The sequence below is a fragment of the Typopeltis vanoorti genome, chromosome 7 (genome assembly GCF_054136105.1).
Source record: "Typopeltis vanoorti isolate ZY-2024b chromosome 7, IOZ_Tvanoo_1.0, whole genome shotgun sequence".
NCBI lineage: Eukaryota > Metazoa > Arthropoda > Arachnida > Uropygi > Thelyphonidae > Typopeltis > Typopeltis vanoorti.
This window is the reverse complement of record NC_143555.1, coordinates 133,271,680-133,297,793: the sequence shown is the minus strand read 5'-3', so window position 1 is coordinate 133,297,793 and position 26,114 is coordinate 133,271,680. Positions and strand designations below refer to the sequence as shown.

The window sequence follows — 26,114 nt, the reverse complement described above, 5'->3', positions numbered from 1 at the left end:
TTGGAGGAATGCCGTCAGGGCCAGGAGACTTTTTTGTGTCTAATTTAGACAACAGGTTTATGATATCTTTTTTGCCCAAAGGATACAGAGGGCATTGTATGTTGGGCAGTTGGAATGACTGGATGGCATTGTCAGTTATGTGTGCATTGGAGGCAAAGTGTGAAACCAGGAGGTTAGCTTTTTCTGTAGGTGATGTTGCAATTGAGCCATCTGGGAGGTGGGAATAGTGAAGGGCAAAAGTTACTGCCAATTGCCTTAGCAAGAGACCAAAAGGCATGGCTGCCATTTGGACAGGCTGCAAACTTCCTGCTTTTTGCCCATTCAAATTCTGTTTTAGAAGCATTGATAATTTTCTTGCATCTGTTTTGGGCTTCAGTATAGGCATTGAAGAAGGATGGAGTTCTTGATTTGAGCCTGCTGTGGTATGCCTGATTTTTCATTTGTACAGCCTTGGCACATCTTTTGGAGAACCACGGTTTGGTTAGCAGACGGCATTTCTGAGTAGTATGGGGAATGTATGTTTTCATGCCAGTGAGGATTACTTTGGTGATATATTCGGTGCATATGTTTGGACTGGAAGACCGGAAACAATAGTCCAACCATGGGAACGAAGCATAGTAGTCTTGGAGACTGTCCCATTTGGCACTGTTATAATGCCAAACTACTCTTCTGTGGGAGTGACTGTGTAAGCGTTGTTGCATGAGGGAGGAGATGGGCACTAGGTTTGTGGACAGAATTACCCAGGGGGGCTCACTACATTCACTGCATATTTGGAGAGATCATTAGTAAGGAAGAGATCTAGGGTATTTCTGTGGAGTGGTTTGGGTTATCTGGTATTCTGGTTGGTTTTTGAACAATTTGTGTAAGGTCGTTAGTGATGGCAAATGTTTCAGCATCTCTGCCTGTAGGATCTGTATAACTTGAAGAGGATAGCCAATTGGTGTTATGGATGTTAAAATCACCCAGGAAGATGATTTTGCTGTTAGGAGAATGGGACTGGAGAAAATTAACTTTAAAGGAGAGGAAATGAAAGAGCTCAGAGTGATTGGTATTAGGAGAGCAATAGAAACAGCAGATGAATTTGACTGAGTGGGGAGGGATATCTTCAGCCAAAGAAGGTCAAAGTTGGGCTATTCTAGGGTAGGTGCTCTCTAACAGGGTATGTCAGAGCTGATATATGCACAGACGCCACCCTTGGGTCGAAAGGAATTAAATAGTGTATAGTTAGGATGGTTGAGAAGAACAGTGCTGGGGGAAGGTGAAATTTGAGTTTCTGTTAAAAAGAGTTGGTGGGGTTTGGTAGACTGTAGATGATAGTAGATGTTATTAAGGTTGGAATTGAGGCCATGGATGTTGGTGAAGTGTATATGCAAGGATCTGTGAGGCATGGATTTGACCGTGAGGATCTTGCACGTTTAATATGTAGTGCCTGCATACTGGTGTCCTTGGTGGCTACTAGTGAGATCACTTGGTTTTTGCAGTAGTTTGGTTTGTTTGTAGTCTATCATTCCAACAGTTGTCTCCAGTTTGGCATTTTTCTTCTGGTTGTCTTCGGAGTTATCATCTTTATTCTCTCTGGACAAAGGTTAAATCAGATTGAGCATGTATGCGTGACTGGGGGCGGAGGGCAAGTGTCCTTTATCTTGTTGTTTATCATCATCATCATCAAATTCCTGACATATACCCTCAAGGGATGTACAGGATATGATTACATGTAAAATTTACATAATTACTAACTTCCTATCTACAATTTTCCTTCAAATCAGTCTATTACTTGTCAAGACTCCAAGATTATCATTATCAGATCTTATATTTTTATTGGGTAAGGCACATTGTACTGTATCAATCCACCTATATCTTGGTCTTCCTCTGGGTCGTTTTCCTGCCAACCTGGCAGAGAACACTTGTTTTGCTAATCTTTCCTTGCACATTCTGTGACCATACCACCTAAGATTAGCTGAACACATTCCTGGATGCTGACAATGTCAAGTTTTTTCCTAATATCCTCATTTTTAATATGATACTGCTATTGATGCTATCTGTTCATGCCCCTAATCTTTCTCAGGACTCAAATATCAGCAGTCTCTAGTCTTTGGTAAAATGTTTTACTTCTGACCCAGCTCTCAGATCCATAAGTTAAAACTGGTTTGAACACTGTCTTGTATTCAGCTAATTTAGTGTTCCAACTAATTTCTCTCTTATTCCATTTAAATTTATTCAATTGACTTACTACCATACCAGCTTTGTTGATGCTGTTCTCTCTTTCCATATTTAATTTACCATCTTCACTAAAAACCGTGCCTAAGTAGCTAAAATGTTTTACTTGTTCCACAGGTTCTCCATTCACAACATAGGTGACATTTTCAGTGATTCTGCTTATTTTCATTGTCTTTGTCTTGTTATTGCTAACCTGACCTTCATACCATATCTATTACAACAGTTATTCAATTTAGTCAGGGAATCTTGCAGACTTGTAGCAGATTTATTTAGAAGTATAACATCGTCCGCATAAAGCAAACAGCTGACATTAACATCTCCAATATCATTTTTAATAACAATTTCCTTCATAATGTGATCCATATAGATAATGAATAACAGAGGGGATAATCTACATCCTTGTCTCACACCAGATTTAACATTAAACCATATTCCTGTACTTTCTTCAATTCTAACTGCTGACTTACAACTCAAATAAAGACTAAGTAGTGCTTGATATAATGTCCCATTTACACCATATAACTGTAGCGTATTGAACAGCTTCTCTCTTGGCACTTCTCATATGCCTTTTCCAGATTGAAAAAACTTAAATACAGATCTTTGTTATATTCCCATGCTTTCTCGACTATTTGTCGTAAAGTGAAGATCTGATCCTGACAGCCTCTATTTGGCCTGAATCCAGCTTGTTCTTCACCAAGCTTTTCTTCTACAATTCTTCTCAACAGTTTCTCAAGTATACTTGCATAGATCTTGGCAGGAACACTCAGTAGGGAAATACCTCTGTAATTCTCACATTTTCAGTTTTATTTCCCTTTTTATATATGGGTATTATTAGAGCTCTACTCCAATCATCGGGAATTCGTCTCTTGGTCCAGGCTTCCTAAACTATGCAGTGCAGCTACTGTAAGACTTGTATACCACCATACTTCAGCATTTCTGGTTGAATATCATCTACTCCTGCTGCCTTTCCACATTTCAAGCCTTTGATGGCTTTTTCTACTTTAAGAATGGATATGTATTCCTGACTGCATGCCTGGTCAGTTTTTTACCACTGTGCTATCACTGCTTATTTCATTTAGCAATTTTTTGAAGTAATTACTCCATACTTCAAGGATATCTTTTTCTCCTGTTTTCATGTCACCTTTATCATCTCTGACTCCTTTTACAGCACTCTTTTCTCCATTTCTAAGCTTCTTCAACAACCTCCAGAATATCTTACCACCTTCTTGATATTTATTTTCTATGTTCTTGCCAAAGTCCTCCCATGACTTTTGTTTAGCTAGTTTTACACAGTGTTTCGCTTTCTTAAATTTGTCTGTATTCTCTAAGAGCAAAAGCTGACTTATTTGCCAGAAACTTTTGATATGATTTCTTCCTTGTTGTTTATCGCCATTATAAATTTGGATATGTTTGTTGGTATGTCACAGGTCACTTTCACGAGACGTGGAGAGTTCATTCCATCCTTTCTTTTGTTTATGGGTCTGAAACAATGGCATTTAATTATATTGCTGGGATCAAAATTGCATTCTCCAGCTAGATTGCCGACATCTTCTTTTAAGGATTTTCCATTTTCCATCAGAAAGTTCAGGATAACGGTGTTCAGTCTCCTATTTTCAGCCTCATCATGTATCATTGATGGGGTTAGTTTGTGAAGTTCATTAGCAGGCATGGATGCACTTGCGATTGGGCTCTGGTCATCGAGTATCTCGAGCTTAGTTTCCAACTTTCTGATTTTGTAGGAGAAAGTATCGATCATAGTATTAAACTATTGTTCAAGGTTTTCAACTCTTTTGCCTAGGTTTAGTAGCTCTTTTATGGAAGGGAGACACATCATGCAGAAGTAGGGCTGTTTAAGTCGGTAAAAAGTTTGTTTGCCGATTCATTTATTTGTGCGCAGGAAGTATGTAGCCAGTTGTAACAGAAATCACACAAGATATCTTTTTTCCTTCTCTAACTTTGGTTTCACAGCTGCGTCATTCATAATGTCATTCAGTTTGTTGGCAATCAGCAACGCTACGCCGATCGGACTCAAGGTAGTCCTCCTTTGTTGCCGCCATCTTTACTTCGCACAGTTGGCATAGCGCTTTCGTGTAGATGTTTTTTAGTTGTAAAAAATAGCTGATTTAATGGACTATGGGACTTCAGAAATCATTTATGTTGCTTAGCCTGCTACATTTCTTTTAGAATATCTTTGCATCTATGATAGATACAAAGATTCTAAAAGAAATGTAGCAGGCTTTTGGTAGTTTGTTATAGTGAGAGTTGACTGTATATAAATAAATAATCCAAATGACCACTATTAGCTATCTGTGATGATATTTGTTAAATAATTTGTAGTCTGATTTTTTAGGATTAAAGACTTGAGCAAACTTTAGGATTGAAGATTTCATATTTAGTTGATGGTTAGTGGCCAGTCATTTCATTCTGATGTATATTAAAAGTGACAACTGTTGAAAATTATGCCAAAATCAACCTTTGAAAAGCCTGAAATTTTTTCCAACACAAAAGAAAAATCCTGAGAAGAAAATATGTTATCTGGGTAGACCTTTTCGGGTTCATCAAAACAAAGAACAGTTAGTGTCAGCAGTATGTCATAACATCCTATCCTGTGCTTTTCGTTTTAATCTTCATATCTCTTAGCTCTAGTTATTATTGTTGTTTATATAGGAAATTCTTGGTCCCTCTTGGCTTGTTTGCTTTCATAGTCCCTTCTCCATTATTTCTAAGAAGTTCTCCAAGCCTCAGATGTTGCTCAAATAAGCATTTTCTTCTCTTAATGATGCAGTTCATTGGTGACTACTCTTCTTGAACCATATTTAGAACTGAATTCCATTAGTCTTTCTTTCTTTCTGTCTAACTAATCCTCGTTATTCTTCCTCAGCACCAAAGTCTGAATGCCTCTAGCTTTTTGGAGAAATTCAGACTTTGTTTTGTGAAGGTCCAAGTTTCACAACCACATAATGCTATACTCCATATGTATATTTTTACCAATCTCTTTTTTTAATTAAATACCGAGTCCTTTACTAGTAAAAATGTTTCTTTTATTATAGAAAGCCATTATGTCCAAGCCTGTTTTTGCTTTTATATATGATTGGCATCTTCCATGACAACCTACAAGGTCATCATGGAAGGAAATTATCTGTAATCTGTATAAAAAAAGTTATCTATTTCATTGAGTTATTTCAAAATTAATTTTCATGTGATTCTCTTTATTTGTGATTAAAAGTTTAGTTTTCTTATAATTAATTTTTTAGGGCATACTGGGTGAAAATATCTTCAGAGTGGATTTCAGTTTGCCCTCATTATCAGTGATTATTATTATTATATGGGCACCTCCATGGAGTCCAAAGACTCATCATTGGAGATGCAATCTATCACACCTTTCCCTGGATCCATTCACAGACAAAGCACTCACGACTGACTCTGACAACCCATTCCACTCCTTCACTACTCTCCAAGCAAAAAATCTAGTCCTCGCACCCCTTACTAACTACACCTTTATTCAGCTTCCAGGGATGACCCCTTGTTCTGGTCCCTCTAGCCAAGTGCTGAAACATTTCCTATGCATCTATCCTATAAAACCTTTTATGCAACTTAAACATTTCTATCATATCCCCTCTTTTTCTCTTATCAACCAATTTCTGCAATCCACACACCCTCAATCCATCTTAATAGGGAACATTCCATATTTCAGAGGCAAGTGACAAACATCTATAATTACTTGCAACTTTTTTTTTTCAGAGGCAACAATTACTTGCCTCTGAAACTTCTCCACCTCTTCCTCATCTCCCAAGAAAAACAGGAGACCAGACTTAAGCACAGTAATCCATATGTGGATGTATCAAGGCCTTATAAAGATGAATGACAACTTCTTTATCTGTACTTATTAATGTGTTCTTCAATAGCCAAGTAATCTTATGGGCTACCTTAGCAATATGTCTTCTAACTTTAACTCTGTCTGCCACCACACCTAAATCTCTAGCTTCATCTATTCCCTGGCGTACAGTGTCATCAATGTGATACACGGCATGTAATCTATTTATCCCAAAATGCATAACTTTACATTTCTTGACATTAAACTGACATCCATTAAATTTTGCCGATAGTGACAACCTATTTAAATTGCCCTGCAAGCACTCCATATCGCCTTGATTAAGTATCGCTATACCTAATTTCACATCATCAACAAACAACTGAATATTTCCTTTCAGGTTATTTCCTATATCATTTGTGTGCAAATGAAACAGCAATGGTCCCAGCACAGAACCTTGCGGCACACCACTTGTCACTTGTTTTCACCTTGATTTCCCGCCCCCCTCCATATACTACTTTTTGATATCTATTCAGCAGCCACCCTCTTATCCATTTAACCAGTGTCATATCCATCTCCATTTATTTTAATTTGCATAACAGTGTTCCATGTGCTATTCTGTCAAATGCCTTTGCAAAATCCAACAAAATCATTGTGTTATCCATTTCCTTTATCCAACTCAGCGGTTACACTATTATAAAAAGTTAGTAAATTACTAAATCATGACCGACCCTTCACAAAGCCATGTTGACACTCATACAATATCATATTTTTATCTACCCATCTTTGAATTCCCTTTTTTGCCAATTTTTCTAGTACTTTTACCACCACACCTGAAGATACTGATTGGTCTGTAATTTGCTACTGTAATCATAGAACTTCCGTTATGCAGAGGAATTATTTTGCTATCTTTCCACTCCCTTGGAACTCTACCAGAGCTGAGACTTAAATTAAACAGCCTAGTCAAAGGCATTGCCAGTTCCTTTGCACATTCTCACAAAACCCTAGCTGATATCCCATCTAATCCCACAGCTTTATTTTCATTGAGATTCTGCAACATCCTAAGAATCCCCAATTCATCCACCCCTGTTCTTTTCCCACATTAGTGTCTGTCACATATGTTTTTTTTTTATTACTATTATTACGGGCAACTCCAGGGAGTCATTAGACTCATCGAGGGAGGCCCCAAATCATATTCATCACAACTATCTGACATTCATACAGTATCTATCATACCTCGCCTTAAACTCATTCACTGTCACAGCATCCACCACAGACTCAGGGAGCGCATTCCATTCATTCACTACTCTAAAAGTAAAGAACCCAGCTCTAACACCTTTACTAACCACACTTTTGCCCAGTTTCCATGGATGTCCCCTAGTCCTCCCACAACCAGCCCTGTTCTCAAAAATATCTTCTGAATTAATTTTATAGAAACCCTTCAGTAATTTGAATGTCTCAATCATATCTCCCCTCCTCCGCCTATCAACCAATTTTTGCAACCCACAAATCCTCAACCTGTTCTCATACGGTTCATTCCACAGACCTGCTATCATCTTGGTCACTCGCCTCTGGATCCTCTCCACCTCCTCCCCATCAAGAAGAAACCTAGGTGACCAAATCTGAGCACAGTAGTCTAGATGGGGTCTTATCAAGGCTCGATAGAGAGGAACAATAACCTGCTTGTCTCTGCTTGTCAACGTATTCTTCAGCAACCAAGTGATTTGATGAGCTATTTTGGTCACTTTTGCAATGTGTCCCCTAAATTTCAATTCCTTATCCACCAACACTCCTAAATCTCGTGCCTCATCAATTTCCTGGAGCAGGGTTCCACCAATGCAGTAAACTGCCGCCAATCTTTTCATCCCAAAATGCATAACCTTACATTTTGCCACATTAAACTGACATCCATTCTCCTTAGCCCAGACCTCCAATCTATCCAAATCATCCTGCAAAATTTTGACGTCATCTGCATTCACTATTGCCCTACCCAACTTTGCATCATCTGCAAACAAATGTACTGTTCCTCTCAGATCATTTCCTATATCATTTATGAACAAATTAAACAGCAGTGGTCCAAGAACAGATCCTTGTGGCACACCACTAGTCACAGGCCGTCTTGTGGACTCTACTCCCGAGTAAACCACTCTCTGATATCTCTCCGTCAACCACCCTCCTATCCATCTCACCAACCCTATGTCCATTCCCATATGCTGCAATTTACTGATTAGAATTCCATGTGGAATCCTGTCAAAGGCCTTGGCAAGGTCCAGTAGAATCACCGTAAACCCATTACCCTTATCCAGTTCAGCCGTCACTGTGTTATAATACGTGAGCAAGTTACTGAGGCATGACCTACCCTTCACAAAACCATGCTGTCCCCGATACAGTATCCCATTTTCTTCTATCCAATCTTGTATTTTCCTCTTGACTATTTTCTCTAAGAAAATAGTCAAGAGTCAGTGACAATGATTCCTGATATGCTAATCGGTCGGTAATTTACAACAGCAGTCTTGGAACCACCTTTATGCAGTGGAACTATTTTCCCCTCTTTCCACCCGCTCGGGACTAACCCAGACCCGAGACTCAAATTAAACAAAATGGTCAAGGGTACTGACAATTCTTTAGCTGCTTCTCGTACAACACGAGCTGGTATACCATCCAATCCCACAGATGTATTGACATTGAGGTTATGCAATAGACTACTCACCTCCACTTCATTAACCACAATTCCCGTATAATCTACTGGTTTATTCGTTTCTGCAATGTCACCACCTGGATGATATACTTTTGCAAAGTGCTCACTCAGTAACTCAACTATCTCAACTGATTCAGTTACCTCCCTACCATCGGCATTCTTTAAAATCAATCTGCCATGTACATTTTTTCTTTTACTTGCTACATATCTAAAAAACTGTTTAGGATTCTCTTTAGCCTGCATGGCCAATGTTCTTTCGTAATCCTTTTTTGCTTTTCTTACCACACTCGTCACCCTTCTGGCCTGCGCTTTATACCATTCATGTGCCTGCCGGTCACCCTTCTCCTTAAATTCCCTCCATAGTTGTTTCTTTTTTTGCAACTCAAGCTTAATGGTGTTATTCATCCATTTAACCCCTACTTGATTTATTATTCGGACTCTAGGTATACAGTCAGCCATTGCTTCATGCAAGCACTTCTTAACTACCTCCCATGCACTATCAACTTCTAGTCCTTGCAGTTGTGCATGCCATGGCACTGAACCAATCAAACTCCTAAGCTTGTCATACTTTCCCGCCCGATAATTCCACATGTACCCTGTCTTAATTGAAAATTCTACACCTTTAGCCACCTCCCAAGTTAAGACCCTATGATCACTCTCACCGATTGGTGGCAATGTGGTCATATTTGTTACAGCCAAATCCTCAGATGTAATTACTAGGTCAAGCACTCTCTGACCCCTAGTATTTTCCATTACATGCTGTCGCAGATAGTTATCCCTTAATAACCGCATAAAATCCAGTTCCTTCCTCCCGTGTGTCCTCTCCTCACTCCAATCAATGCGACCATAGTTGAAATCTCCCATAATAATCACCCTCCTTCCACCCATTTCTTCTATTTGCTTGTGCATACTGTCACCACCATCTTTTCCATCACCTGGTCTATAGCAGCACCCAATTGTATATTTAGTTCTGCTAGCCACAATCTCACACCAAATGGCCTCAAATGTGCTCTTTTCTCTATCCTGCAATTCAACTTCTATTCTCCTTGGCTGGAGCTCATCAGCTATCATCAACAATACTCCTCCCCCCATTTTATTCTCTCTGTCATTCCTGAACACACTATACCCATCACATTCAATCCCACTAGTTATATCATCTACAGTCAGCCATGTTTCACTAATACCTATAACCTGTGGTCTGGAAGTGCCAACCATGGCCAAAAACTCTTCCTTCTTGTTCCTAATACTCCTAGTATTAGTGTACATGAATTTAAGACCCTCATTAGCCCCTACCCCACCTTGATGCCTTATATTAACTGTCCCATTCAGATTTGTTGTCCTTATTTGCTCTGGCATATTATATTCATTCTTACATTCAACTGCCTCCATAAGGACTGTATCTCTATTCCCCGCCCCCTAACAAATCTAGTTTCCCTGAATTTGCACATCCACTACATGTTAAAGCTTACTAGGATGATATATTGTTGCAAAGTGGTTACTCAGTAACTCAACTATTTATCCGCTTCTGTCTCCTCATGACCATCATCACTCATTAAGGTTAATCTTCTATAGTAATTCTTCTTCTTACTTGCCACATAATGAGAGAACTCTTTGTGATTTCCTTTTGCCTGCTTAGCTAGATTCTTCTCATTAATTTGATTTTGCCTTTCTTGCCATACTGGTCACCTTTCTCTTTATATACCCTCCACATCATTTTCTTCTTCTGCAGCTCGTGCTTAATGATGTTAATCATCCATGTAACACCTACCCAATTCTCCTTACTCTAGGTATACAATTTAATATTGTTTCTTCTAGATGACCTTTAGCTGTATCCCATGCACTGCTAACATCCTCACCATGGCATAATACCTGCAGTGTATTATGCCATGGTACAGATTTAACTTTCTTCCTAAGCATGTCATAACCACCTGTCTTGTAGTTCCACAAATTCCCGTTCTTGATAGATTATTCCTCAAGTTTTACAATCCCTCAAATCAAGACTGCATTGGTGAGCAATGTTGTCACCTTGGTTATGGACAGCCCTTCTGATCCTATGACCAGGTCCAATACTCTCCCACCCCTAGTCCCCTCCATCACATTCTCATCATCATCAAATTCCTGACATGTACTCTCAAGGGTGTACAGGATATGATAGTACTACATGAAAAATTTAACATCATTACTAACTTCCTATCTACAATTTTCCTCCATATCAGTCTGTTACCTGTCAAGAGGGGGGGAGGGGTATTTGTGAAACTGCAAGACAGTTGGTTATGACATGCTTAGGAAGAAAGTTAAATCTGTACCTTACACTGCAGCGTAAGGGTTACTAGTGCATGGGATATAGCTAAAGGTTGTCTAGAGCAGTGGTCTCTAAACGTTTCGCCGTGAGGGCCACATTCGGTACTTCAGCACTGTTCGGCGGGCTGTAGTAAGAAAAAACTCGAGATATATGAGTTTTATTGAAAGCAGATAAAAACTGATTACAGAGTATGGGAGATTAACTTATCGTATATTAATGACAACGAACAGTATCAGCAAATTTTTGCTAGTCGTTAGTTTTTCTACCGAATATACACTGACAAGTTACGTGTAACTTTTTTTAATTTCGTATAACTTCGAGTTTTTTGTCAATGAATACAGATCGGAAAATTTTGTTTTTATTTTATTTTTTGCTTGTTAGTTCATTTTAACAGTGTTTTTACGAACTTTTTTAAGTGTTCTTATTTCGTGCGACATAAATTTTTTTTGTTGACAAAAAAGTTTATTCGGATGTAACTTTTTTATTTCGTTTTGAATTCTTTAAAATTTTTTTTCTTTATTAGTCCATTTTAACTGACCTTTTACAGTCAGAAAGACCGTAACTTGGATTATTTGAAATCTATCAACAGCCCGTTTTTTTTTTTTTTTTTTTTTTTTTTTTTTCAGATTCTTATTGAAAAATTAATCCAATTGGTGGGCCGGATAAAATCATATTGTGGGCCGCATCTGACCTGCAGGCCGTAGTTTGGAGACCCCTGGTCTAGAGGAAGCAATATTAAATTGTATACCTAGAGTAAGGAGGGTTAATTGGGTAGGCATTAGATGGATGAGTAATATCATTGAGCATGAGCTGCAGAAGAAGAACATGATGTGGAAGGTATATAAAGAGAAAGGTGAGCAGCAAAATCAGATGAGTCTGTTAGCTGTAGACTCCAACATTATCAGATCTTATATTTCTGTCTTCTAAGGCACTTTTTACCATCAATCCACCTATATCTTGGTCTTCCTCTGCAGGTCTGCCTTGGTCTTCCAAACTGGCAGAAAACACTTGTTTTGTTAATCTTTCCCATTCTATTTAAGTGACCATACCACTGAAATCAGCTTTGCTAATGCATTCCTGGATGCTGACAATGTCAAGTTCTTTCCTAATATCCTCATTTTTAATATGATATTGCCATTAATGCCATCTGTTCATGCCTCTAATCTTTCTCAGGACTCTCATATCTGCAGTCTCTGGTCTTTGGTGAAGTGTTTCACTTCTGACTCAACTCTCAGATCCATAAGTTAAAATTGGTTTGAACACTGTCTTGTATATAGTTAATTCAGTGTTTTGACTAATTTCTCTCTTATTGCATATAAATTTATTCAGTTGACTTCCTACCATACCAGCTTTATTGATTCTGTTGTCTATTTCCATATTTAATTTACTGTCACATTCTGCCTTAAGTAATCATCTCTCAGCAGGTGTATAAATTCCATTTCCTTCCTGCCATATGATATTTCTTCCTTCCAGTCTTTGTCTCCATAATTGAAGTCCCTCATAATAATCACTTGACTTGTACTCTTACTAATTTGGTGATGCATGTCTTCCCAATCATCTGTGGAACACCTGGCCTATAGCAACAACCAACTGTATATTTTGTCTTACTGGTCTTAATCTGAACCAGATTGCTTCAAATGTACAGCCATCCTCCCACCTGTCTCCTATTCTTTTTGGTTGCAATTCATCTGCTATCATCAGCAGTATTCTTCTCCCCTCATCCTTGTAACTATGTCATCTGCTGTTAGCCAAGTCTCACTAATGCCTATAATTTTTGGCAAGGTTTCTCTACCCACTCCTCAAAACTCGTCCCTCTTGTTCCTGATACTTCTGGCATTAGTGCAACCATCTCTTTACTTCTGTGTGCCAATATCTTCCTCATTCATTGTTATATTTTCATGCCTTTAGTAATACCTAAACCTCGGGTTTACTATCCAGCACCACTACTAGATCTCTCATTTTCCCACCTATATTTAGCATCCGTTTAGTCCCCCATCCACCTTTACTTTCTGAATTGACTACCCTATTCAGTATTTTTGCTCGAGAGACTAGATTCCTCACTTGGTCATTCTCACACTCACTTGCTTCATTGGTGCCTTCACACAAACTTACCTGCTTCCACTCTAATTGCTTAAGTTTTCCTGAATTTGCACTTCAGCATGCTTGGTGAACAAAGCTCTCTCTCTCCAGACACCTAATACCAAAGCCATTCAGATGGTTTTGGTATTAGGTGTCTTCCTGATAAGTGATGATTCAGCATTGTACAAATCCTTTGTTCTATCAAACAGAGACCACAGATCTACAAATTCTACATCATTCGTTTTGCACAATCTATGTATAAACTCATTGGCTATCAAAACCCTCCTCAGTTTGCTTCTATGTCGTAGTAGAATACTTCATTTTCCCACCTGAACTGAAATTGCTTGCTCTTCAGTTTCGCCTCATAACCACTATATCAGCAGCAATTTCAGTTCCATTTATCATTTATCTTAATTCCTCTTCTGTTAGTTCTGTAAATTTTCAAGGTGCATCCAGTAAGGTCTGTTCGAATTTACTTCCAAATAAGATATGGATGGGGGGGTCACGCACATGTTGTAGCATACAGTGATTCATTAACTTACCATTGAGCATTTCACTTTCACCATGTTTTCACTTGTGGTCTTCTATGAATAATTTGTATTGAGTGTTGTGATAAAAAAAAATCCTGCCATTTGTGTGAGGTTCGTGATGTGATGAGATGCAATTTTTGTTGGCAGAAAACAGTAGTGCTGTAGAAATTTACCGATGACCGTTTAAGGTTTACTGACCTAATGTAATAAGTGACAGTAAGCTTAGGCAATGGTGTTATTTGTTTATAGAAAGGTGTAACAATAATCATGATGAAGAGCGCAATGGCCTGCCATGTGTGTTGACAGACAATTTGCTGGAAAGAGTGAACACGAAAATTTGTGAGAATCATCGTTTCTCAATTATGGAATTTTTTTTTAAATTCCTTAAAGTTTCACACTTAATCATTCATGAACTTGAGAGAAAAGCTGGGGTATAAGACATTTTGTGCCAGATGGGTCCCAGAAATGCTGACCAGTATTCATAAATAGCAGCAAGGGGAATCAACTCAAAAATTTCTGGAGTATTATGAAAATGAAGGAAATGAACTTTTTTCTCATATCGTGATTGGTAACAAAACATTTCATACATAAATGTCGAGTCAAAACAACAATCAATGCAACGATGCCATTCATCATTTTCCAAAAGCAAAAAAATTCAAATAGGCACCATCTGTTAAAAAAAAAAAAGAGGCCACTGTCTTCTGGGATCAAAAACAGATCTTGCTCATTCAGCAAGGAACAATGATTAATGCTAATGCACATTGCAAAACACTGAAGAAACTTAGACGAGTAATTCGGCAAATTTAGAAATCTGGGTGGGAACTTTCTGATCAGCCACCCATCCTACATAAGCTGACCATATTTTGATTTTCCCAAACTGGACACTTCTATACGAGACAATAACTGGTATGATGAATATATTAATATCGACTTTTAACTTTAAATTGTTTAATTGGCATAAAAAATAATTATACATTTAAGCACAGTTCTTCCAAGAAAAGCAACTTAAAAAAAATAAAACTTAACTTAAAAAAAAATTAAAAGTATTTTATAAATTATGTATATTTTAAATGTCTGTTTTGTTTTTTGGAATAAAACTTTAAAAATAGTTTTTAGGCTATGAATGTTGATGAGATTAATGATTATTTTAAACAGTGTTTGTAATAAAAAGTTTTTTACCCTTAATGAGGAGATGTATGATGCTATGCATTAAAGGCAAGGGCCACTACCCAGACCCATCATACATCTCCTCAAGGAGATGTGCTTTGCATTAAGGGTAAATACAAAGAATAGTGATCAGAGCTTATTCCACCTTTACTCAGGTACAAACTTGACTTACTTGTCTGTTTGCTTACTTGGGAAATGGATTAAAACCAGGTTTAAAATAGCTTGGTATCTTTAATGTATATTATACCCAAGGTAAAAAACTTTCTACATCTATCTCTTATCCTGAGATTTTTATTTAATAAGGTCAAAGCACCTTATGGTAACTTGTTTTGGTAAAATACTTATAAGCTCTGTATTACTTAAACCTTGGTATTTCTAAGCCTGGCTCCCACTGATGAGACCTCAATAAAGGTCGAAACCGGTCTGGGTAGTGGCCCTTGCCTTCAATGCATAGCATCATACATCTTCTCAAGGAGATGTGTTTTGCATTAAGGGTAAATTCGAAGAATAGTGATCAAAGCTTATTCCACCTTTACCACGAGTTGCCTAAGACTTGCACTACTTGCAGGCTCAAACTTGACTTACTTGTCTGTTTGCTTACTTGGGAAATGGATTAAAACCAGGTTTAAAATAGCTTGGTATCTTTAATGTTTGTGATATTTTTATCCACTGTCTTTATTCCTTCTGAGCTGTAGTATACCACTCATATTTAACACTTGAGTGAACCTTCTTTAAAAATTGTGTGTTTTTTTTATTTTGTCGTAGAACTGTGTTCAGGTAAGTTCAATATTAATTTTACAATACAACAAACTTTTAACAGTTGATTCCAATATTCTACTTTTTTCTTCTGACCTCACATTGTTCATCACTGAAAATATTCTTTCGACTGGAGCAGAAGTACCAGGAAAGCATAACATGTATTCTATGACACGAGAGAGAGAGGTTACACAAATTTATCTTTTGGCTCTTGAAATGGGAGAACAATCCAATCCACTTTTCTCCACTTTCTAGCGATTGCTAGGTCCTTTTCTGTAGGATTACTGTTTTTGAAATACGTAGATAATGAAGAACAACCTGCCACCGCTAACAAACCAGCTTTATTAAAGACCACTTTTCAAGTGGTCTTTAATGTCTGACTGCTTGCCATGCGCTACAGAGAAAATTGAGGCACAATGATCACATCGCACCCGATCAACTTCATCACAATATCTCTTAAGAAAAGGAAAGCCCTTTTGTAGTTCATCGGTGAACTTACAATTCCTTTTAGGCATGACAGGGAGAAGAACAAAGCAGAATTATAACATAAACTAAAGCAAAACACTCTCGGCACATGTTGTGAATAGCACTTGAATCACTACTAGAATGAATGAACAGCATTGTAAACATGCAAGATGCTATATCATGGACATGTGATTTGCATGCCTGTATAGATTCTGCATGCGCATAGTTTCATGGTTAGTAGTGGTCTAGCCACAGTCAAAGTGGCCTTGATGCAGATCGATTACACATATTCTAGAGTTTAGCTCAGCATCTTTATTTTTATAAACTTATTTATTTTTCTATTTTTACTTCATTCTCACTCATGATAATGTATAATAGTAATATTATGTTTTCCTGGGACAGTTCACAAATTGGCCGGGGCACCAGGACAGGACCTTCAAACTGGGACCGTCCCGGTCAAATCAGGACGTGTGGTCAGCCTAATCCTACAATCCTGACCTTGTGCAAGTGGCTACCTTACCTCCTATTCCTGCATATGAAGCAGTGGTTTTCATCTCAGTGCTTTGAAGGAGATGAGGAATTGAAGAACAGCACGATTCAGTTGATAAACTCACTAGCAGCAGAAGTTTTTGATGCAGTGTAAAGAAGCTGGTACCATGGTACAAAAAATACGCGGAAGTCAATGGCATAATAAAACATTAATAAAATTTTTATAATAAAAGTTTTTTCTTCTCTAATATTTATTTATTTATTTTTTTTTTTTAAAAAAAAATTCTTGACCAAACCTTTCTGTTTGTGCTTCATATATGTTGCTTTTTCAAAGTTGAGATTAAGCAGTATCAGAGAAAGAGAACACCCTTGTCTTACACCTTTATGTATCCTTGCTGTTCGTTGTTTCTAAATGAGCTTCTTGGTTCTTGTAGAGATTATATATGAATGAACCTTCTATCTCTCCACTCTACCTTTATTGTTTTTCTGGTTTGAAACATTTGACTCTAGTCAAGACTATGGAAGGCTTTCTCTAAGTCAAGAAAAACTATCAGGGCATTTTATTCTTCTCAAATCTTCTTTCAGTAATCATTCTAAGAGTTATGCAGGGACATAACTTAGTTAGCAAGGACATGAGGACTAGATTTTTCTCTTTGAGTGTGGTGAATGAATAGAAAAGATTGTCCAAGTCAATTGTGAGTTTTGTTTGTTAATGGTTTCAAGTAGAGGTATGATAGATATTGCATTGTTAGTTTGGGTCTCCCACGATTAGCCTTAGGACTTCATGTAGGTACTTGTGCAATAATAATAATAATTATAATGATCTTGAATATGTAATTATATTTCCTGAATATTTTATTAATTCTGAGGGAATGTTATTAACACTTAGTGCCTTGTTACAGACAATTCATTTAGTGTTCATCTTTTAATATGATTGGGCCAATTTTTTCCACATCAAATCTTGTTTAATCTTCTATAACCACTTGATCTCCATTATAGAGTTGTTCTAAGTACTCCTTCATTCTTTTAGAAATTTCTTTGTTATCTATAAGAATGCTTCCATGTTTATTTTTGATAACTGCACTTTTTGTTTTGTTGGTTCATTCCTTTTATAATGTTATATGCTTATCATTTCTGTCAGTCATGGTTAAATCTTCTATTTCTCTGCACTTTATATGCCATTGTTCTTGTGCCTCTTTAAATTATCTGTTTATTATAATTTTTAGTTGTTTATATTTTTCCTTACTTTTTACATTTGGAGAGGTTTGCTTTTGTCTGAGCAGCTGTGCTATCGTAAACAAAGTAATCAAAACTTATAATGGACATGGTTACAGTTTTGTTTCAAATTTTGCAAATTAAGTGTATTTGCAAAATTATTAAATGGATAAGAGAATATTATCCACTTTGGATTAAAGTCAGTGGTGAATTATCATAGGTTGATTAAATTGAATTTATTGTATTATATAAGAAATATATAAGATTATATAATTATATAATCTTATATATTTCTTATATAATTTCTTATATATAAGAAATTATTTATTATTTATTATTTCTTTTATTATTTCTTATATAATTTCTTATATATAAGAAATTATTTATTATTTATTTCTTATATAATTTCTTATATATAAGAAATTATATAAATTCTTATATAATTTCTTATATATAAGAAATTATATAAGAAAAATATAAGAAAGAAGGCACCAAAATGATGCCTTCTTTCTTATATTTTTACTTTGTGTTATAGCTTGGAAAGTTACTGGATGAAATAGAATATCAGCAGAAGATAGTGCCTTGTGTTGTGAGATTGTTTTCTTCAAAGGATCGAGCTACCAGAGCAAAGTTACTTCAACAGGTATATATGTTGCACTAATTGTATGCTGATTAGAAGCTGATTGAGCTATGCAAAATCTCATAGAAATATTTTCATATGCATTCTTTGCTTTTGAACTGTATTTTAATAAACATTCACATTTATGTCAATAGATAATTTTAATTGAATGTTATGAATACTCAGTAAATGACAGTGTGAGATATTATATATATATATATATATATATATATATATATATATATATATAATATTATATAATATAATATACAATATATAATATTGTTGTCTCACTTTGCTTACTAATTACAGTGTTTAGAAACATTCATGCAGTTCATTAATATCACTAACTCAAAATTGAATTATTAGTGTCACCACAAATCATTGTTACTTTTGATTATTTAGATGCTTCATAAGCATTAATTACAAGAATTTAACCTTTTTAACAATATCAGTCAGATTTCTTTGACCTCTTTCTGTTATTCTTAGATATAGCATGAGTGATACCTTTCAAGGCCCATGGCAAGTATACATTGTAGAATTTGGAAAGTGTTCTGGAATAAATTGCATATGACAATAACTATTTTTTATTGCTCTACTAATTTCATGTTCCTTATGGCACAATTCTTCAGGAGAAGAAAATAAAAGTACAAAATTAAGACCTTTTTATGTACATTATATCACTTATGTGTGGTAGTACACATCAGTAGGACAACTAATGGTCAGTAAATTCTCAATTATAAAAAAAAAAAAAAAAAAAAAAAAAAAAAAAAAATGAAAATTACAATAATGCATAAAAATGATATATTTTCCATAAAGGGGATAACTGAAGGCCATCAGATCTGTTTAGAAAGGCCTCACGGCTCTCCCCATATAACTACTCTGTAAGGAATCTCATTTTATGTAAAAGTTTAGTTTTCTTCCAAAAGACTATGTTTAGTGAGATGACATGTTCTGCTTGGCTAAACTGCTCAGGTTCAAGATATTGGATATAATAGTGCTTCCCAAACTTATGGGTGTAAAGGCCCCCTTGGAAAAATTAAAATATTTCACAGCCCCCATCGAAAAAAAAAAATTGTAATACAGGCATATATTATTATAATATTGTATTTATATTCAATACAAAACATATACAGCGAATATCATAAAAATAAAATGAAATATTACATTTTTATCAACTTACATACACATTTGACATGCCACATTTAGTCTAAAAAACATTTTAAATTTGTTTTCATTATTTCACGGTCCCCCTCAGCAAAACTAACAGCCCCAAGGGGTCCACAGCCCACAGTTTGGGAAGCACATAAATCTTATATCTGATTTATTATTATTATTATTATGTGACACCCCCAGGGAATCCAAATACTCATCGTGGAGAGTGTGGCAACAGCATCGAACGATTGAACCCCTTCCAATTACTAACCACGCTCAAACTTGCTTAACTTTTGCGAGCCATTAGTAGCAGATCTTCATGATGGATGGCTGCAGATCTGCCATATTGTCTGAGGTAAAACAAACCACAGGAGCAGATGATCTGGTAGATATTTACACCCTCTGTCCAAAAAGAAACTGATCTTTTCGAAAATAGAAGAAACTAGTGGCACCATCTGTTGTATCTTTTTGTTGTCGAAAGCGGCAACCTTCATTAATGTTGTGTCAGCTGTTTATTACATTTGTTTCATTAGAAGCTGAGTTATAGTGCCAAGAGTGACAGTGTGTTTTGATGAACGGTCAGAAAATGAGTTTCAAACAGAGAGCTGCAATTGACTTTTGTGTTAAACTTGGAAAAAGTTTTACCGAAACACATCAAATGCTTCAAAAAGCATACAGTGATGAATGCCTATCATGTACTCAAGTTTACGAGTAGTTTAAGCGATTTCAAAGTGGTCGTGAGACGCTTGAGAGCAATGAAAAGCCTGGCCATCCACAAACTGGAGTGAGTGAAGTTAACATCCAAAAAGTGCGTGATTTCATCAAAGAAAACTCGAAATCATCCTTGAGATCAATTTAAGATGAATTGGGGATTCCAAAATCAACTGTGCACAACATTTTGACCGAGAGTTTGGACCTTCGTAAATTGACTTCGCGATTTGTTCCCCACAAGTTGACCGATGACCAAAAAATGTATCGAATTGAACACTGCAAGGACCCCATTAAAACTGCTTGTAAGGACTCAAACTTCCTTCAAATGATCATTACTGGTGATGAAATGTGCCCGAAACTAGTGCCAGAGTGCTGAGTGGAGACCACCAGAAGAGGGGCATTCAAAAAAAAAGTCACTTGGAGAAGTCAAAAGTAAAGACGATGCTGATTTGTTTCTATGATTCCAAGGGCCATAGAGAATTTGTTCCACCTGGCCAAATGGTCAATGGTGAGTTTTATCTCGAAGTTTTGAAGCGATTGATAGCGAGAATTCATCGCGTACAGCATGAATATCATGATGCAGGCAGCTGGCCACTTTTGCACAATAATGTACCATCTCATTGTTCGAACATTGCGAGACAGTTTTTGAGCCAAAACCAAGTTTGTGTGTTGGATCACGCGCCATTTTCACCTGATTTAGCACCCTGTGACTTCTTTCTCTTCCTCCGATTTCATTTGCCAATGAAAGGAAAGCGATATGACACCATTGAAAACGTTCAAGCAGCAGTAACCACGACCCTCAACAGTATCCCAAAAACCGATATAAAAAAACTCATTTAACGAATTAATTGACTGTGCTAAATGCTGTATGAAGCTGAGGGAGAGTATATTGATTGAAATAAATTATTTGAATAATTCTAATTGGCCTGTGTTTTATTTTCTATCAAAAGTTCGTTTCTTTTTGGACAGAGGGTGTAGAATACTGAGTTGTCTTTAGGTGAAGAAAGAAGGTAGACATCTTCCTGATATGATGAAAAGATACTGCAATATTAAGAGGTTTTAGAACTTTAGCAATATGTTCAGAAATTCCTTTAATATATGGGAGTGGAATCCAAGTGACATCTTCAGGAGGTCTATTGAATTGTGGCCTAAAGCTATTAAAGGCTTTAGGCTACCTGAAGATATCAGTTGGATATATTAATATAGCTCCTATAAATAGACAAGATTTCAAAATGCAATTACATTACCTCATATCAAGAATGTTACAGAAAAAATTGCTTCATGATTGCTATGTTAAATTAGCTTTTATAACCAATATAAAAGATCTCAAGGTTGTTGCATTCACTAAAACCTCCACATCTTTCCATGAGGAAAAACCAGGAGTTTACAAAATTCACTGCTCTTGTGACATTTGTCATGTAAGCCAGATAGGATGGTCTGGAGAGATATGCATGTCTGAACATGCAAGAGACGTTGAGAAAAGAAGACAGCACAGATCAGGATTAGCCTTCCACACAATCAACACAGGCCACCAAGTAGTTTGGAAAGAAACAGGAAAGTTTCAAGAAACCTCAGAAATGCTCCATATTCCACACACACAACATAATAAAAACTAAGGCTTAAACCTGCACTAAGTTTAGTTTGTTTTCATTAAAAATGTAACATCATCATGCCTCAGAAAGTGACAGCAGCAACTGTTGTTGTTGCAATGCATATGTAGTAATTAATAAATGTTATTTATATATTTATATTTTTTTTTGGCATTTTGTTTTATATGTACTGGTTTTGAAGTTCTTGTAACATCTTTGCAAAATCTTCAGAGAGCATGAAGTTAATTTTTTTTTCTTATTCAAGTTTTGTATCCTTGATAATGTAAATCTGACAATGTATGAAAATTGTTGGTACAGTAATCCCTCGATTAGTGCATCATTTTTTTTCAATACCCAAATTCGATTAGTGCATCTCTAAAATTTGATTAGTGTGCCTATATACATCTTACAAATAAATGTTACAGATTTTAAAAATTTTCTATCTATACATTTTTATGGCTAACTATTTTGTTAAAAAATTTCACCCACCAGAATGAAATGATTTAGTTACCGATTTAAAACATTTTACAAAGTTATTTTTAATGGCATACTACACTACTTCCATGTACACTATGTATACTATGTTCCAGATTTTTACTGCCAAAATTTATGTCATCTGCTATAGTACGCCCACAGATTCGAGACCCTTCTACACTTCTGCGCATGTCACAAAAAGGAGAATCCATTCTGATAATAGGGTAATCATTCTGATAATAGGGTAATCAGTCCATCTTCTGGGATGAGTTGTTTATTATTACACGTCGGAATATTAACTTCTCTTTTATGATCATTGTAGTTTTTAAAGTGGTAACTATTTTGCTTGTGTAACAGTTGGGAAATTTTATCTATAAAGCAAGTGATTTCACTTGGCCAATTCGTATGTCCTTCATTTCTTTCTCCCCTTCAGTGATAACATCCAAGAGTTAATTAAATCTCATTCTGAAGAATTGAGTGATTCCGACCTGCTAAATTTAGATGCACAGCGGGAAGATCCCGAAGAATATGAAGAAAATTTAACCACTGATAGTCAGCCAAAAGAGATTTCACAGAAACAATTTGAAAATATTTTTCGTACAATCGAAGTTTTTAAGCAACAATGCTTAGAGGCTGACCCTGATGAAGAGAGGAGCAGTGAAATTTGCAGAAGAGTAGAAGAGGCAATAGGTCCATACCGTCGGTTGTATAAAAAAAAAAGAAAAAAATGCCCACCAGACTACTTTAGCTCAATTTTTTGTTAAGAAGTAGAATAATAAAATTTATATTCTGAATATGTTTTATTGTCATTCAGCTTCATAGTTTTCCTTTAACTAGGCCCTGAGACATACCTTAATTCTTTTATAAAACAATTAAGGTTCAGAAAAGAAATTTGAGGAATGACTTATAGTTTTTCCCATAGATTATTATATTCGATTAGTGCATTTTCGATTAATGTGCCTGTTTTAAAGAACAGCATTAGATGCACTAATCGAGGGATTGCTGTATATTGCTTATTTAATAAATGTTTTTTTTTATTATTATTATTATGACTCCTCTAGGGAGTCCAAAGACTCATCAAGGAAGGGCATCAACTCCACAACAACTACAATGAATTGCAATTACTTTCATCATCTACACCAATGCCATCTACTGCCGACCACCACCACTAGTATTTTCACAGACAATCACAAACATCCATGCCCACAGCCGGATTCGAACCCACAGCCTTTTGGCTGGAGAGCAGATACGCTAACCACTCGGCTATGTTTTATGTTTAGAAACATGTGGTCTCGATGCCAGAAATTAAATGAAGATTTGATAAACCACAGAAATATTCATGTTCACTTATTTAATTGTTAGAGACAATACCAGAGCCCATCCCTTTAAGAATTGTAGCAAAGTGCTGATAAATTACTCTTTTCTCAGTCTGACTTATGTGAGAAATGCAATCCTTTCATCCAAAGTTTGAGATATTAAATGGCATGTTTACATCTGAGAGTATGTCCTAATATGCACAAGTTATTTTGCCAGAATTTATGGGGAACTCTTATTTGAGAAATTTTGGTAAAGAATATTGAGAATGGGAATATTCTTGGAATTGTCATAAGACTGGTATAATAACACATAGGTGGTAATTTGCCAGCCTGGTTGGCCGAGTGTTTAGCGTACCTGCCCTCCAACCAACAGCTTGTGTCTTCAAATGGGCATGGTTCTTTGTGATTGTTTTTATGTGGGAGATGAATTTCATTGCCTGGTGTGAAACCACCATCCTGTTTATTGGAGGCCTGAAGCGGCTTGAAAAAATTCCATGTTTGGTCTCTAGAATAGGGTTTCTGGACTATGTAAAAATAAATTTAAAAATTACAAAATAATATGTAAAATTGGGGGAAAAAATCCTTAATCTACCGATGGTACTAATGTACTATAGGTTTACTAATATCCTTTCATGGGTGGGAACCATATAAAAAAATAATAATAAAGTAATAAATAAAATGGTCATCTATGACTTTATACAAATCACCGAACATGCCCACACTCAACATCAACACAGTTTAAGATTAGTACTGTCAACATAAGAATCATCACTGGAAAAGAAATGGAACTAGCAGAAGAATTGGATAAGTACCAGACTGACATAATAGGTGTTACTGAAACAAAGAAGATGGAAACAGGTGAGATCTTTCTAAGCAACAAGATGTTATATTCAGACAATAACAATCAGGAAAAAGAGAGCACAACTATATGAGGATAATCTTGAATGGCAGGCAATATCAAGTAGTGTGATGTGGGGAACTGGACAGTGAAACTTATTTGCCTTCTCTAATGAGGCATTAGAGAAGGCAGCTAGCTCAATTAAAAAGGAAAAGGTTGGTCCTTGTTGGAGATTTAAACAGCAGAGTAGGAATTGATTACCAGACATATAGAAATGTTTTGGGTAAATTTGGAGTAAAATGCACAAATTCACATGGGATGAAAATGCAAGAAATAAGAAAAGTTTCATTGACTAGTTGATAGCAATGTTTTCCCACTGGTTTAGAACGCGAGAGTATACCAAGGATTTGAAATAGTAAGTGATCAGTATTTAGTTTTGAGTAGGATAAAATTGAACTTCATATTGAAAAGAAGACTGTGTAAGAAAGTTTTAAAACAAATCAAGATTGTGCAACTTTCAGAGGTGAACTGTAGACTCAAATACACAAACATAATGGAGATTCAGTGGCATACCCTGAAGAAAACACTGATTCAGCTAGAGAGGCATGTGGTGAGATTATCTGTAAGGTTAGAAAAATGAGACCTCCATGGTGGACTCAGGGAGTTAATTAGGCAGTGAAGGAAAAGAAAAAAACATATTGAAAGTTCCTAGTAAGTAAGTCAGCTTGTGCTCTTAAAGAATACAGAGAAAAATGTGAACTTATCTAAACAAAAGTCATGGAAAGACTTTGGTAAGAACATAGAAAATAAATATCAGGAAGGTGGAAAAATATTCGGAAGGCTATTGAAAAAGCTTAGAAATGGAGGAAAAAGTACTGTAAAAGGAATTGGAGATGATAAAGGTGACATAAAAACTAATGATAACGATATTCTAGATAAAGAAAATAATATTCTCGATGTCTGGATTAATTACTTTGAAAGATTACTAAATGAAACAAGCAGTGTCAGCATCATGGTAGAAACTACCAACAGGAATGCAGTGTCAAGGAATGCATTCCTGTTGGTATGCATTCATATCCATACTTGAAGTAGAAAAAGGTCATTAAAAACCTGAAATGTGAAAGGCAGCTGGAATAGATGAAATTCGGCTAGAACTGCTCAAATATGGAGGTATTAAAGTTTTAATGTGGCTACATTTCATAATTTAGTCAGAGGGTCGAATTCCAGATGATTGGAGCAAAGCTCTCATAGTACTCATCTATAAAAAAGAATTAAAACTGAATGTGAGAATTACAGAAGTATGTATTAACCAAATATCACACATTCGAAAAAGGTGAGATATTATTTTTTAATAATTATTGAAATAACATCCACATATTGTACCGATACCATACCACACAATGTCCAAATAAGAACTGTTTGAAAATAGGCAAATGCAATATATATGTACAGAATTATAAATAAAATGCTTATACTAAGTAAAAAAAAGCGACCAATGAAATGGACCGTCTCCACCATAAACTGTGAACACAATTAATTTCCTCGAATTGTCAGTTTTTATGGCTTACAAATCAATTTAAGTTGGATTATTCGAAAAAAATATTGAAAATTATAATTGCTTAACATAATATTTACAATTTTGTCTTTTCATTAAAATACGGGACATTAGGCTGTCCCTACAAG

At 36.0% G+C, this 26,114-nt stretch overlaps 1 protein-coding gene across 1 annotated transcript in view; it reads left to right on the top strand.

The window, feature by feature from the left end:
• yata (N-terminal kinase-like protein yata) overlaps window positions 1–26,114 on the top strand; it is a 386,793-nt gene that overhangs the window by 179,726 nt on the left and 180,953 nt on the right. The window contains exon 9 of the mRNA XM_090396135.1: window positions 18,265–18,372. Within this exon, the coding sequence (XP_090252261.1) occupies window positions 18,265–18,372 (108 nt within the window). The remainder of the gene's footprint in view (window positions 1–18,264; window positions 18,373–26,114) is intronic.